The sequence below is a fragment of the Saccostrea cucullata genome, unplaced genomic scaffold (assembly GCF_032062105.1).
Source record: "Saccostrea cucullata isolate Sc308-1 unplaced genomic scaffold, CSIRO_AGI_Scuc_v1 ctg1239, whole genome shotgun sequence".
NCBI lineage: Eukaryota > Metazoa > Mollusca > Bivalvia > Ostreida > Ostreidae > Saccostrea > Saccostrea cuccullata.
The window spans coordinates 54,446-69,884 of NW_026923555.1; the positions used below are offsets into that span (position 1 = coordinate 54,446).

The 15,439-nt window shown below is 32.7% G+C and overlaps 1 protein-coding gene and 1 long non-coding RNA gene across 2 annotated transcripts; both read right to left on the reverse strand.

The window, feature by feature from the left end:
• Positions 1 to 1,120: 1,120 nt before the first annotated feature.
• LOC134264297 (uncharacterized) lies at positions 1,121 to 9,466 on the reverse strand. Its single transcript, XR_009991487.1, has 4 exons — positions 9,327 to 9,466; positions 8,283 to 8,343; positions 1,385 to 1,451; positions 1,121 to 1,202 (listed from the first exon to the last, which is right to left on the reverse strand). It is a non-coding gene; the product is annotated as an uncharacterized LOC134264297 (long non-coding RNA).
• Positions 9,467 to 10,200: 734 nt separating this feature from the next.
• LOC134264298 (multiple epidermal growth factor-like domains protein 11) lies at positions 10,201 to 15,237 on the reverse strand. The gene is made up of 8 exons (XM_062746599.1): positions 15,028 to 15,237; positions 14,880 to 14,929; positions 14,673 to 14,804; positions 12,778 to 12,921; positions 12,555 to 12,680; positions 12,123 to 12,269; positions 11,453 to 11,593; positions 10,201 to 11,254 (listed from the first exon to the last, which is right to left on the reverse strand). Exons 1-8 carry the CDS (start codon positions 15,114 to 15,116, stop codon positions 11,049 to 11,051), a joined length of 1,035 nt encoding a protein of 344 aa, XP_062602583.1. The 5' UTR covers positions 15,117 to 15,237; the 3' UTR covers positions 10,201 to 11,048.
• Between the last annotated feature and the right edge of the window lie 202 nt (positions 15,238 to 15,439).

Genomic DNA, 15,439 nt, shown 5'->3' on the forward strand with positions numbered 1-15,439 from the left:
TATCCACCTACGATTAATGCCACATTCTGTCAAGTAAATTTTGCTTAAAATTGAAGTTTTAGCGATATTTTCTACCCATTCTTATGATGAAACGCTACTGTTTCTATGCCTCCCTTGAGAGCACTACGAAAATCGGAAGATGATTTTCCATTCAAAACTCGAATTTTTTGAAACGACGTGAAAAATCTAGAGTGCTCCGAAAGAGTCAGAAATCCCTCTATTATATACGTCTCTAGTTTACCTCGTAGATTTTAAATAAATATACTTGTCGACTGCGTTGGGATCTTTTTACTAAATCAAATGGTATGCATAAAACATCCCCAACATTACTTTTTATTGTGTGACTTTGTTCTCTATACGATATATGAATTATGTGTACTAAAAGACGTCTTTCAGACCTTTCGCATTTCCTAAAATTATGTGTAAGCACACAAACAGCTATTGATGTAGGTGTAAAGTTTGCCGCAGCATTGTAATCTAAAACACCGATTGGAATTAAAAAAAATGGAAATATTTAATTATAGTTAATAGTCAATTGATAGTCTCCATTATTAATGTAATAGCTAATTCGATATTAAACTATACCCCTCTGTCACTTCTGTACATTCACTTGTGTACAGATAAAAATGTTCTGTTTTTGTTTTGTTTTTGTTTGTTTTTTTGCATTCAATATTCTATCATGCCTTTCATTCAACTCATAAGGGATTTAAGTTGTAAGTTTTAAGAACTAAGTGGAAAGCATAAATATTCCCGTATTTGTCGTCCCGACAATTTTATTCCGAAAGAAGGAGGGGAGGGGGGGGGGCAGATCTCAAAAATGTTGAAAATAAATATGTCCCAGACTTGATAAGAAATAAATAATCTGCCCCAGACCAAAGCCTCCCTCCTATAAATTAGAGAGTTAGTTATTTATTTACTATTTTTGAAAAACAAATTATTACAATGTACATGCTGGAAATAAAATCTTGATGGACATTGACACCCACCACACAAAATATATGCAAATTAAGATATTCATATCCTAATAGCTTTTTCAACACCTGTACAGTAAGTACATGTATATGAAAAAGTCAAAACATTATTTATCAAGAAAATTTATTTCATAAACAGTTTTTTTCAAAATCATAGGTAGTCTGTAAAAGGAATACTGAGCAGGTGCAGATTATTTTCATCACTTCATGTTCTTGTGGATGAAATTAATTCTGAAAATACATGTATAAGAAAATTAGGATATACATATATATATACAATTATTGAGAGTAAATTGGTGTTTAAAATTAAATTAAATTCGGAACAATGCACGGAAGAATGAAACATTGGATACATAATAAAATGTTTGCAATTCTACAGTTAATGCATGGTTTACATCTAATATGGAATATACCATTTTCCTTAAATGATGGATTAACTTGCTGCATGATGAATCCATTGGCGCAATTCTTTGGGAATAGCTGGAACACATCATAAAAGCTATGAGATTACTTAATAAAATACATTGAAGAATAAAATGGCATTACATTTGACAAAACAAAATGTCAAATCTTGATATTCTGTATGCTGCATTGAATTTATGAAATTCATATTTAAGGTATTTAATGGAAACAAAATTGTGTTACAAAACTTTTCTTGGAAATAATATTAAAAATTATGAAATGTACAAGAACAATTAATTAGAATATGAAAGAACATTCTTTCCTCTGTACCAAAATGAAAAAATAAAAATAACTAGATACGATCTCGTTGCGAGCAACGAGTGGGTCTTCCGTCCAATTCTTGATGAGATGAGATAAGATTTTGATTGCGATTTTCATTCTAAAATAATGATTTACTACAATCTGTAAAAAGGCATTGAACATTAAAGACTTAAAAAATCGGCCTTTGGCCCCTAACGGCCCCTAATCTTAGGAATCGGCCCTTTTTTTTCATATCATCTTAAAGCTCTTAAGATTTTGAACATTTTTGCTCAACAACTATTCAGAAATTCTTTTTCGTTTTTGAGCTTAGCAAAAGAAATATTTAGGGGCCAACCCTTCAGCTCATTAATGGGGACATTTAGCAAAAAATAAAAGGTTGCATATTGTTCAGAACATTATTTTGAACATCTTTTGTTCAATATTGCTTATCAAAATATTTCTTCCTTTCGAGATATAAAGCATCAAAGATTTAGCATTCTGGCCCCTTGTGGCCCCTAATTATGTACAATACGACATAAAAATCGTAATATATAGTTGTAGATGGTTGAGATAAACATCTTTGCTTCAGTAATGTATTACAAGATATTAAGTGAAAAAGAGTTATCGAAAAAAGACTTTTGGCCCCTCTTGGCCCCTAATTCGAGTGCCCAGCCCCTTTTTCGGGATCTCATCTTTAAGGTCTTAAGATTTTGAACATTTTCTGTTCAATTACTATTCAGAAATTCTTTTTCGTTTTTGAGCCATTAGCAAAAGAATTATTTAGGGGCCAACCCTTCAACTCCTTAATGGGAACGTTTAGCAAAAAATGAAAGGTTGCATATTGTTCAGAACATTATTTTGAACATCTTTTGTTCAATATTCCTTATCAAAATATTTCTTCCTTTCGAGATTTAAAGCATCAAAGATTTGGCATTCTGTCCCCTTGTGGCCCCTAATTATGTACCATACGACATAAAACCATAATATATAGTTGTAGATGGTTGAGATAAACATCTTTGCTTCAGTAATATATTACAAAATATTAACTGATAAAGAGTTATCGATTGAAGACTTTTGGCCCCTCTTGGCCCCTAATTCGAGTGCCCAGCCCCTTTTTCGGGATTTCATCTTTAAGTTCTTAAGATTTTGAACATTTTTTGTTCAATAACTATTCAGAAATTCTTTTTCGTTTTTGAGCTATAAGCTAAAGAAATATTTAGGGGCCAACCCTTCAACTCCTTCATGGGGACGTTTAGCAAAAAATGAAAGGTTGCATATTGTTCAGAACATTATTTTAAACATCTTTTATTTAATATTGCTTATCAAAATATTTCTCCCTTTCGAGATATAAAGCATCAAAGATTTGGCATTCTGGCCCCTTGTGGCCCCTAATTATGTACCATACGACATAAATATCATAATATATAGTTGTGGACTGTTAAGCTTAACATTTTTTTTTTTTGTTCAGTAATATATACCAAAATATTGATTGTTAATGAGTTATCGATTGAAGAGTTCTGGCCCCTTTTTGCCCTTAATGTGATGAGTCAGCGCATTTGTCTTGGTATAATATGAAAGTTCTCGATGTTCTGCACAAATGATGTTCAGTATGTCTTAACAAAATATTTATGCTTTAAAAGATATGATGGGAAACGTCTCAAAAAATCGGTTATGATTCGTGTCCTAAATTTTGACCCCTACCGAGCTCCCATACTAGGCACTTCCGGAAAATATCCTGACCCAGGTGCAATATGGCAACATGTCCTCTACCATCCCTGAAAATTTCAGCTTTTTAGTTTGACCCGTTTTTGAGTTCCATCACAGACATGGAGGTCATCTAAATTTTGATTAAAGGGCGATAACTTCCGACCGGAAGAGAAAATCCCTAAAATGATTTGCCGGAATTAACTTCAGATCACAGGCACCTGACGTTACTTATTTTTCTTTTAATAAAAAAAATATACACATACCGAATAATAAACAAGGTACCCATCGAAACCCGCCATCTTGGATTTTCGAAGTAGGTCATCACTTGTATTTTCGTCTGAAACTCAGACAAATAAATTCCCTGCAACCATATTCTTTCTGTAGCCAGTCTTTCGAGGTCTAAACTTACGGACACTGCAACCAGAAAGGCAAATTACACTTGCAAATATTGAAAATCCCTCGTCAAACTCGACCTACTGCTTCAACATTCCGAGAAATCGCCAAAAGGGGGCCGGAAGTTTACATCAATATGCTAATGGGAATTCCGTATTTGTAAGTTTTGTGGTGGATCTAAAGCGGGGTGTCATAATTACTTTGAAATTTTAATGAATATTTCGATTATAGAAATGAAAAAAATGCGAAATGGGAAAAATAAAACACTTCTTATAAATATACCTGTAAAATATACTATATTAATCTATACAGGTCGTTGCGTTTGAAACAATTTTGAATTAAAGAGAGGGGGGGCTTACAAAAAAATCAATAACAAATCATCTAGAGTTAATTGAATCGTTTTCAAAAAACAATAGACTGCAAACCATCCAGTTATATATATGTATACATATATACCTGGCATATGCTTAATTGAAAAAGGAGAGGGATCACACTGAAAAAAGGATATGTAATGAAATCAAATATAAGCCTACGCGACATGTATATGTATAATCTGTCACCAAGAAAAAAATTAAAATGTCGCCATGTCACTACTTTATTGCAATACATAAAATTGCAGATCTCAACATTCCCTGGGATAATTTTAGTGTGGGCCCCCCCCCCCCCCCCCCCCCCTCACACACGTGCGTACATACTTATAAAGTCAATCTTCTGCACGGATAGCGCTCAATCAGAGCATCAATAATGACAGTGTTATTAATTATATTTAGTGCATGTAAGTAGGGCCTTACAACCAACTCAATTTGTCTCGAAAATGTTCATTGATCAGCTAGCATGATCAGGCCGATCTTCGACATTTACAAAACATAATCGCTTTATTAATCAAGCTATATCGAAATTATTTTGAGAGAAATAAAAAGAATGTTCTTACATGTATATTACGTTGTATTATTGTCTGAAATATTGTTTTTGGAATAAGTACTAACTTTCGCCGGTTATTTTTAAAAATAAATCGCACAAATATATTGACCAATCAAAAAAGGGCTTTCCCTAAGAATTTCAAGTCGTATGTAAACTTCCGGCCCCCTTTTGGCGATTTCTCGGAATGTTGAAGCAGTAGGTCGAGTTTGACGAGGGATTTTCAATATTTGCAAGTATAATGTGCCTTTCTGGCTGCAGTGTCCGTAAGTTTAGACCTCGAAAGACTGGCTACAGAAAGAATATGGTTGCAGGGAATTTATTTGACGGAGTTTCAGACGAAAATTAAATACAAGTGATGACCTACTTCGAAAATCCAAGATGGCGGGTTTCGATGGGTACCTTGTTTATTATTAGGTATGTGTATATTTTTTTATTAAAAGAAAAATAAGTAACGTCAGGTGCCTGTGCTTCAGATGTCAACACATCTTCCATGAAAATTTGAACCAAATCGGACAAGACATCTCTGAGAAATCTTCTGCACAAATTTTGGAAAGAAAAAAAAAGGAAGAACTAGATACGATCTCGTTGTGAACAACGAGTGGGTCTTCCGTTCAATTCTTGATGAGATGAGATAAGATTTTGAATGAGACTTTCATTCTAAAGTAATGATTTTCCATTATCTGTAAAAAAAACATTGAACAATAAAGACTTCTAAAATCGACTTTTGGCCCCTCAGGACCCCTAATATTAGGGGTCAGCCCTTTTTTCTTCATAACATTTTAAAGCTCTCAGGATTATGAACGCTTTTTGTTCAACAACTATTCAGAGATTCTTTTTCGTTTTCGAGTTATTTGGAAAAGTATTAAGGAACCAGCCCTTCAGCTCCCTAATGGGGACGTTTAGAGAAAAATGAAAGGTTGCATATTGTTCAGAATATGATTTTGAACAGCTTTTGTTCAGTATTACTTATCAAAATATTTCTCACTTTCGAGATACAAAGCGTCAAAGTTTTAGCATTCTGGCCCCTTGTGGCCCCTAATTATGTACCATACGATATTAAAATTATAATGTACAGTTGTAGATTGTTGAAATAAACATTTTTGCTTCAGTAATGTATAACAAATTATTGACTGTTAAAGAGTTATCGAAAAAAGACTTTTAGCCCCTTTTTGGTCCCTAATTTGAGTACCCAGCCCATTTTCCTGGATTTCATTTCGAAGCTCTTAGGATTTTGAGGACTTTTTGTTCAACAACTATTCAGAGATTATTTTTCGTTTTCGAGTTATTCGCAAAAGAAATATTTAGGGGCCAACCCTTCAACTCCCTAATAGGGACGTTTAGAGAAAAATGAAAGGTTGCATATTGTTCAGAACATGATTTTGAACATCTTTTGTTCAATATTACTTGTCAAAATATTTCTCACTTTCGAGATATATTGCATTAAAGATTTAGCATTCTGGCCCCTTCAAGCCCTTAATTATGTAATATACGACTAGAAAATCATAATATACAGTTGTAGATTGTTGAGATAAACATTTTTGCTTCAGTAATGTATAACAAAATATTGACTGTTAAAGAGTTATCGAAAAAAATTTTTTAGCCCCTCTTGGCCCCTAATTTGAATGTCCAGCCCCTTTTTCTGGATTTCATCTTAAAGCTCTTAGGATTTTGAACAATTTTTGTTCAACAATTATTGAGAGATTCTTTTTCTTTTTCGAGTTATTCGCAAAAGAAATATTTAGGGGCCAACTCTTCAACTCCCTAATGGGGACGTTTTGCAAAATTGAAAGGTTGCATATTGTTTAAAACATGATTTTGAACATCTTTTGTTCAATATTACTTATCAAAATATTTCTCTCTTTCGAGATATAAAGTGTCAAAGATTTAGCATTCTGGCCCCTTGTGGCCCCTAATTATGAACCACACGACATAAAAATCATAATATATAGTTGTAAATGGTTGAGACAAACATATTTACTTCAGTAATGTATTACAAAATATTAACTGATAAAGAGTTATCGATTAAAGACTTTTGGCCCCTTTGGCCCCTAATTTGAGTTCACAGTCCCCTTTTCTTGATTTCGTCTTAAACATCTTATGATTTTGAACACTTTTTGATCAACAACTATTCAGAGATTCTTTTTCATATTCGAGTTATTTGCAAAAGAAATATTTAGGGGCCAACCCTTCAACTCCCTTATGGGGACGTTTAGAGAAAAATGAAAGGTTGCATATTGTTCAGAACATGATTTTGAACATCTTTTGTTCAATATTACTTATCAAAATATTTCTCTCTTTTGACATATAAAGCGTCAAAGATTTAGCATTCTGGCCCCTTGTGGCCCCTAATTATGAACCATACGACATAAAAATCATAATATATAGTTGTAAATGGTTGAGATAAACATATTTACTTCAGTAATGTATTACAAAATATTAACTGATAAAGAGTTGTCGATTGAAGACTTTTGGCCCCTTTTGGCCCACAATTTGAGTTCACAGCCCCTTTTTCTTGATTTCGTCTTAAACATCTTATGATTTTGAACACTTTTTGTTCAGCAACTATTCAGGGACTCTTTTTCGTTTTCGAGTTATTTGCAAAAGAAATATTTAGGGGCCAACCCTTCAACTCCCTAATGGGGACGTTTAGAGAAAAATGAAAGGTTGCATATTGTTCAGAACATGATTTTGAACATCTTTTGTTCAATATTACTTATCAAAATATTTCTCTCTTTCGAGATATAAAGCGTCAAAGATTTAGCATTCTGGCCCCTTGTGGCCCCTAATTATGTACCATACGACATAAAAATTGTAATATATAGTTGTACATAGTTGAGATGAACATTTTGCTTCAGTAATGTATAACAAAATATTGACTTTAAAAGAGTTATTGAATAAAAACTGTTGGCCCCTTTCAGCCCTTAATTTGATGAGTCAGCACATTTTTCTTGATATCATATGAAAGATCTTTGTATTTTGCACAAATGTTGTTCAGTATATTTTAACAAAATATTTATCTTTTAAAAGATATGATACAAAATGTCTGAAAAAATCACTCATAAAACGTGTCCTAAATTTTGACCCCTACCGAGCTTCCATACTAGGCACTTCCGGAAAATATCCTGACCCAGGTGCAACATGGCAACATGTCCTCTATCATCACTAAAAATTTCAGCTCTCTAGCTTGAGCCGTTTTTGAGTTCCATCACAGACAAGGAGGTCCTCTAAATTTCGATCAAAGGGCGATAACTCCCGACCGGAAGTGAATTTCAAAAAAATGATTTGCCGGAATTAACATCAGATGACCGCGCATCGACTGTGAAAATTTGAAGCAAATCGAACGAGCCATCTCCGAGAAATCTTCTGCACAAATTTTGTAAGAAGAAAAAAGAATACAAATAATAATAATAAAGGTAAAAAAGAAACCTAAGAATAATAGAAGGGTCTTCCGCTGAAGACGGAAGACCCTAATAATAAAAGTGAAAAAGAAACAATAGAATAATAGAAGGGTCTTCTGTTGGAGACGGAAGACCCTAACTACACTTGCACCCTTAAAAAAAATGTGAAATGCTTTAGATGTATACATACCATGTGGAGAAATGGATGCATTTTGTATTTATTCATTCTTCAAGCCTGGAACTCTTGACAGCTAAAATGATAAAAGTTTTGATTTTATAAATCATGTAATTTTAAAAAAAATGTGCTTAAATTACAGAATTTAATTGACTTTACATGTAATCAAACTAAAAAATTAAATAAATGTTTTATTCCCCATTAATTTAGAAATTGAGACTCTGAATTTACAACCATGCATAGATCTAAAGGGAATGTTTTATGTATTCAACATAAAGATACATAATATATATTTTTTATATTATGTGGCATGAGTGTATGCATAAAAGTCAACAATATTACATGTTTAGTAAATCATTATCAACTCACAGACTGAAACAATGACATTTCAAATTTTATTTAGTTTTGTTGACCCCCCAACCCCCCTCCCCAACCCTTTCTACACATATTGACAATTGTCTCAAAAAAAAAAAAGGCGATTTGCAAGAACTCTGTACCACATATTTAGTGCAGTGACATTTTTAAAATTCTAATAAAAAATATGCAACTTTGTATGCAGTTGTGATTGGGGATGGGGGTGGACATACATACAATCACATTCACAATGCACTGCATTAGTTTTTAACTGACTGTGATAATAGATAGTTTTTGACAGGCCTGAATTTTAGCGAAAGTTAACTCCCGTTGGTCGCCATATTGGAGGTCTACTCTTTGTCTTACCAAGTATAAGAGGTTGTAGCAGAAATATTTAGTGGAAAATCTTTAATAAATAATTTTTTTTTCAAATAAAGGAGGCTTCCAAAAATTTATATACTTCAGAAAAATAATGATTTTTAATTCACTGTAACAAATATATAATTTTTTAGTTGTTGAACAATGAAGGAATATGAACATTTGGACCTCCAGTATGGCGGCCAACGGGAAATAACTCTCGCTAATTTCTGGCCTATCGAAAACTATCTATACATCTAAATGAACATGTACGCACTCGCGATCCTATTTTGTCTTTGATGTTAAGAAAAGAATATCTAGATATTATACATACATGTGTATACATACCTGGGCTAAATGTACTGCAGCGATGGATCTAGGGAGCTGATGCAAATCGTCTCACTCTTTCTTTATTTTCCGAAATAATGTCCTTATATTTTCGTAATAGGGATTAGCAACGCCTTGCCTCTTATCTCATTCCTATTTTCTATAAATATTCCCCGGCTATTGCATTTAAATCCACTGCATGCATATCTCAGCTGATGTCGCCACGTTCTATATTAAACATATTTCTATGTTAAACTCGGATTCCCTATTGTGGCCCCGCCCTACCCCTGGGGGTCATGATTTTAACAATTTAATATCTACACTACCCAAGAATGCTCCCACATAAGTTTCAGCGCTCCTGGCCTAGTGGTTCTTGAGAAGATTTGTTCTATATATTCCTATGTAAAACTTGGATTCCCTATTGTGGCCCCGCCCTACCCCCGGGGGTCATGATTTTAACACTTTAATATCTACACTACTTAAGGATGCTTCCATTTAGGTTTCAGCTCTCCTGACCCAGTAGTTCTTGAGAAGAAGATTTTTAAAGATTTGTTCTACATATTTCTATGTAAAAATTGGATTCCCTATTGTGGCCCAGCCCTACCCCCGGGGGTCATGATTTTAACAATTTAATATCTACACTACCCTAGGATGCTTTTATATAAGTTTCAGCTATTCTGGCCCAGTGGTTTTTGAGAAGAAGATTTTTTCATGACCCCACCCTATTTATGTATTTTCTTTATTATCTCCCCTTGGAAGTGGTCTTGGCCTTTGATTTTAACAATTTAAATTTCCCTTCACCCAAGGATGCTTTGTACTTAGTTTGGTTAAAATTGGCCTAGTGGTTCTTGAGAAGGAGTTGAAAATGTGAAAAGTTTACAGACGGACGGACGGACTGACGGATGGCATTAACGATTACTCTATACCCTCTCGCTTTTCAAGCGGGTGTATAATAAAGATTGATCACCTCGTAGTGTGATAAGCTTTGTTTTCAAATCCCATGCAGGAGATACATGTAAATTTCATTATTCCTGAGATAAGTAAAAGAAGTTTAACGAAGCTTGTACTTGTAACATAGAAAACTGAAGAAAAATATGAAATATTTGACCTGCGTTTTTAAGTCGTTAACTCTACAGATAGATGGCAAGAAGAGAGCTCTGACAAGAATAATGTATTGCATTTCCATTTCTATTTTTTTCTAATATGCATGCAAATCTCGTGTGCATCTGTCTCTGTGTCTGACGCTAAGGAGGCCAAATATGCATGTAAATCACATGCAGCTGTCTGTGTTTGACGCCAGTGGGCGAGACTTATTGAAATTGGCATGGAAGTTGTCGTGTAATTTAAGTCCATGTCTACAATATTAAGGTCTAAACCTATAATTTTATTTCACAAAACTGTGAAGATCTTTTTGAGTGCAATCCAAAGTTTTAAAAGCAGCCATATGCCACGTATAAATAAAGTGAGGCTGTCACTGAATCAAACCGAGTTACTGATAATAAAAGGTTTACTATATGAGCTGTCACACTTTAGTTCATTTTCCAATTTACAAAAATGATACTAGAAAAATACATTTATTTTTCATCCGAAATAGACTGCATTGTGTAAATGTTCTTAGCACATTAACACATATATTCATTGTATTATTCACCAATGTACATGTACATTCTTAAAGCCAATTTCTTTAACGCTATTTAATATGCACATGTAACAATATTTAAGCTTAAACTACTCAGGTTTAACCTATTCATCACCAGCAATAGAATACACATTTTCTGGACTCTGTATTCCTCTTTTTTGAAGCCTTTTTGAAAATGTCAGGTAAATGTGTCCAATGACTAGCGAGACGGTTAGCACAGCAAATACCACAATACTCCATAAAACTTCCTTATTTACACGGGGAATTTCTTTTACTTCATTTCGAGCCTTTTTTGCTTCCATCTTTCCTTCTATATATTATTCATAGAAAAGGTAAAAACATATCAATGAAAATGCGGGAGAAACAATATTGTAAGGTTTTGTTGCATTAACAATGTTTATATAAATTGTAAATTTTAGATATATCTGCGTAAAAATATTTCTAATGACCGCACTACGAAATTAACCTAACATCATCAACATTGATAGTAAATAGCAAATTGGTTTACCTGAATGTACGTCTGTAATATCTGCTGAGTATATGTTGCCTCCTGTTGTCAGCTTAATAATTACTGTTTCATCTGTTGTCCTTGATGTACTTTCAGAAGAAACCGTTGACCTCCTAGTTGCAAAAGACTGATTTTTGTCTTCTGATTAAAATAAAAGATACTCATATTTATATATATTTTTTTAATTTCCAAATCTAAACTGACAAAACCGTTTCGGTCTGGGGATAGGTTTGCATTATTCTTTTACATTATATTGTAAATAACATATATAACAATAAGAAAAACAGTTGAATGTTAAATAAGATTAAGTTTCTTAATTGATTCATAAAAATAAATAAACTGTGTTCAAAGTGAGTTTAGGTAATGATATCCACTTTATTTGTACATAAGTTTGTAAATTCAGACATATCTTATATTGTTACAAACTTTGAATTTTAAAGACAAAAAGAGAACGAGGTATCATACATTGAACTTAGTTTCTTGATTAGGACAGGAAATTGTAGAAATAATGGAAATGTAAAAGCGATCGATTATATTGAAGTGTTAAATTTCCGTTCCATATTTTTCAAACACTTTTAAAATACTTCATACTTTGCTACAGTGTATAACTAAAAATATACAAAAATGTAACAAACCTCTGGCAGGAAGAATCTATATAAAATTAACTGACCCTGATTTGATCTGGAACATCCAGAAGATATATTGCACAAGTGTATTGAACAAAAACACTTCTTCTGGCAGAACGTGCCATAGCTAGGGTATCGACAAGGTGTTTTACAATTACTACCATGGAAACCGTCTGGACAAAGATAAGGATCTGGATTGTAAAGAAAATAAATAAATATATTTGTTCTCTCATATTTTTTAACCTCTTTGGCAAAAAAAAAACTATTTTGAAGGAAAGAAGAAATTTGTAACTTGTTAAACTTTGGAAGTTATGCACATATTTCAAGTCTCATGTGAATTTTCAGACAAAAAAGATGAAAAGAATGTGTAGTTATAATAACTACACCAAAAAAATTTAATAATGCATTTTTTGCATATTTACAATAAGGTACATGTGTATATTATAATCGGATAGAATATATGTACTACACTGTACCTGTGTCTTTTCGGAAGATGGTTGATGGATTTCCTGATGGGTATCTTTGTGTTGCTTTATTGAACATTATATTTTGTTGTGTTGAAAATTTATGTGATGGCTTCGTTTGAATGTTTTTGAACGAATCTGCAATTTTGGTTATTATAAACGTGATGACATTCAAAGAACAGAACATTTGATATTTTAGCTATATTTCAAACATATGATTGGATAACCACTCTACCGTTCATATATTTCAGGCATCCACTGGAAAAGTTGCAGTGAGATTTAGGGCATAAACACTCCCGTTGACAATACTGACCATAGTTTGGATAAGGACATTTTGTCTCACAATATTTACCGAGGTATCCATCATGACAGGAAGGAGCTTTAAGTGAAGAAAACAAGTTTCTTGACATATTTTTTTTCGCATAATGTTGTTTGTCAACAGTACAGATGCTTTTTAACAGGAATTCAAGAAACTTTTCTTCATTAAACTATAATTATAAATAAGAAACGAGTTCGTCGAAAAATATTATTGCAAGCAAATGCAAGCAAAGGTTATGTCCTGATACATCAAAGAACTTTATTTCATTAAATTACATCAACGTCAATATAATTATGGAATATTTAGGAAAGGAAAAAACTATCAATATTCATAAAGATCAATCCAAAGTCAAACTCTTTCATAGATTTCCAATAATTGTAAAACCATATTACATTTAAACACCTAAACAGTAAATTACATGTATTAATATATTGTTTTATTATATCGTCCAGTTATAAATAAATAAGATTTTTAAGGATGCGGTCAGGATACCACAACTATTTGTAGAAAGATTACACATTACGAGGGGTTATCAAAAGGTTCGTGGACTGAGGCTAGAATATTAATCCTATGTAATCTGTGCTTTCAAAATTTATATGGAACATAAAACAACAAAAAATAAAGAAATGTTGAAAATTTTAGCCTGATACGTTCATTTTTGCCAAAGTTTCATTAAATGAAAACGACATTATTTGATCACCCAGCGCTGTCGTCATTTATTTTCATGATGTCTGATAACGTTATTGTTTTTTCAATGTCCGCCTCTTCTACCTCATACACTATTCTGATAAGATTCCCTGGAGCTGAGTAAGGACTTAAACCAAAGTTGTTTATATGACTTTACAACGTCATGAACAGTGTCCTTCAATGAATATAATATTCCAAATAGGATATAATATTCCATTGGGAGATATCCTCGCTTGATTGTGCCGGCATATTTAGCTTTTGGGAGTTCAATATCTACAACAAATGATCAACGTCATTTTTTACGTGATTGATTTTCACACCTTGACTACAAAATGACATGAACTGTACATGTGTATCACTTTTCTCTCTGAATCTATTTTGACATTAAAAGACAAGTTCTCTGTACCCAGTTTCAACATATTTAGGTCTATACCAGTTTTTTCAGGGGCAAAACGTTATAGAATGTAGGAAACGGAAACTCCTCTCCCATTTTGAAGTCATTTTCAAGGCTTAATCTGTTTGGACGGAGTATGTTAAATTTAGAACTTCCCAAAATGAAGTGAAAATTTCATATTTTATGGAACAATTGTGTCCAGCCACATACCCCTAATAACGGGATTTTTGGATATCAAATGATCAAATCAAAAGAGTTTTTTTTTCAGTCACACATAGGTTGCAAAAACGTCGAGTTCGAGGTTGCGCCACCTGGACATACCATTGCTTACAATAATATTACTTATTTATTAAAAAATAAAATTTATGATTTATGATCTTTTTTTAGTTAAAAAAGATATTGCCAACTAGATGTTTTGAAATTCATTGATGTGCCTTGATCTGTTTAAATTTTATGACGCTAGTCCACGAACTTTTTGATAACCCTTCGTATATCATTTATGTTTATCTTTCTTTCTTTCTGAATGTTAGCCACCATTTTACATTTAGATGTGCAAATAATTATTTCTTTTTCTTTTTTATTTCTTTTTCCTGCTTAGATACACCGCTTGTTTCAACTCTTTTTTACGATGTAATTGGAAGTACTATTTATGACATCGCAATTGCATGGATTATATAATGCCTATCCACTTCTATATATGTTGATATGTAGAGGTAAATGTTAATCTTACGTGGTGGAGGACATCCTTTCACAACATGACATAATTTTCCTCCACAGTCACATATCAATTGACAATTTTTTCCATAGCTTGGAAAACGGCATTTCTCCTCGCAAAAATCGCCAAAATATCCAGCAGGACAGTCTGCAATATATAACACTTAATAAAAAAAATCAATGTGTGAGATATGCTAAAAATATTAATTACATTATTAATTACCTTGCTTAGCACATCTAAATATATCCTTCCGTTTGTATCCATCAGGGCAGCTGGTTTTGAAATAGAAATAATTCTTTCAACAATTTTATATTATCAATTTTCAGTAAATATAATAATTTTACACAAAATTCAATTATTTAAATCTCACCTTAATGGCCAAAAGGACCACATGTCAACGGCAATTACATCCAAAATCGTTAAGAATAAAAATGTGATATTTAACAACAGCAGATTCATTTCTTTGTTCTCTTTATTTCTCGTCGAATTCTGTCTTTTCACAATAGATTATTATCTTGGTTAAAATCTTTTGTGTTTATTCACGATATTCAATATGATATTCATATGGAAACTGCTTGTACATTTTTGATCACTTAAAAGACGATGGTCGGATAATAATCATAGTGAAATAAAAAGCATACCTTTAACTTGGTTTTCACGATGTTAGTGTCAAGCACGTGCTTTGATTCAATCTCATAAATACGGCATTCATATCCGTCTATCGAGGAAGTTGATCAAACTGATCAAAATAAATCGATGACAATTTTTTTTTCCAAAGAGCT

Bases quoted from the DNA above. Each gene is read 5' to 3' on its own strand.
- LOC134264298 (XM_062746599.1), bottom strand. From the start codon at position 15,116: ATGAATCTGCTGTTGTTAAATATCACATTTTTATTCTTAACGATTTTG. The intron at 14,805-14,879 runs GTAATTAATAAT...TATATATTGCAG, and splicing joins ATTTAGATGTGCTAAGCAAG to ACTGTCCTGCTGGATATTTT. The intron at 11,594-12,122 runs GTCAGTTAATTT...TATTTTAATCAG, and splicing joins ATGTTCCAGATCAAATCAGG to AAGACAAAAATCAGTCTTTT.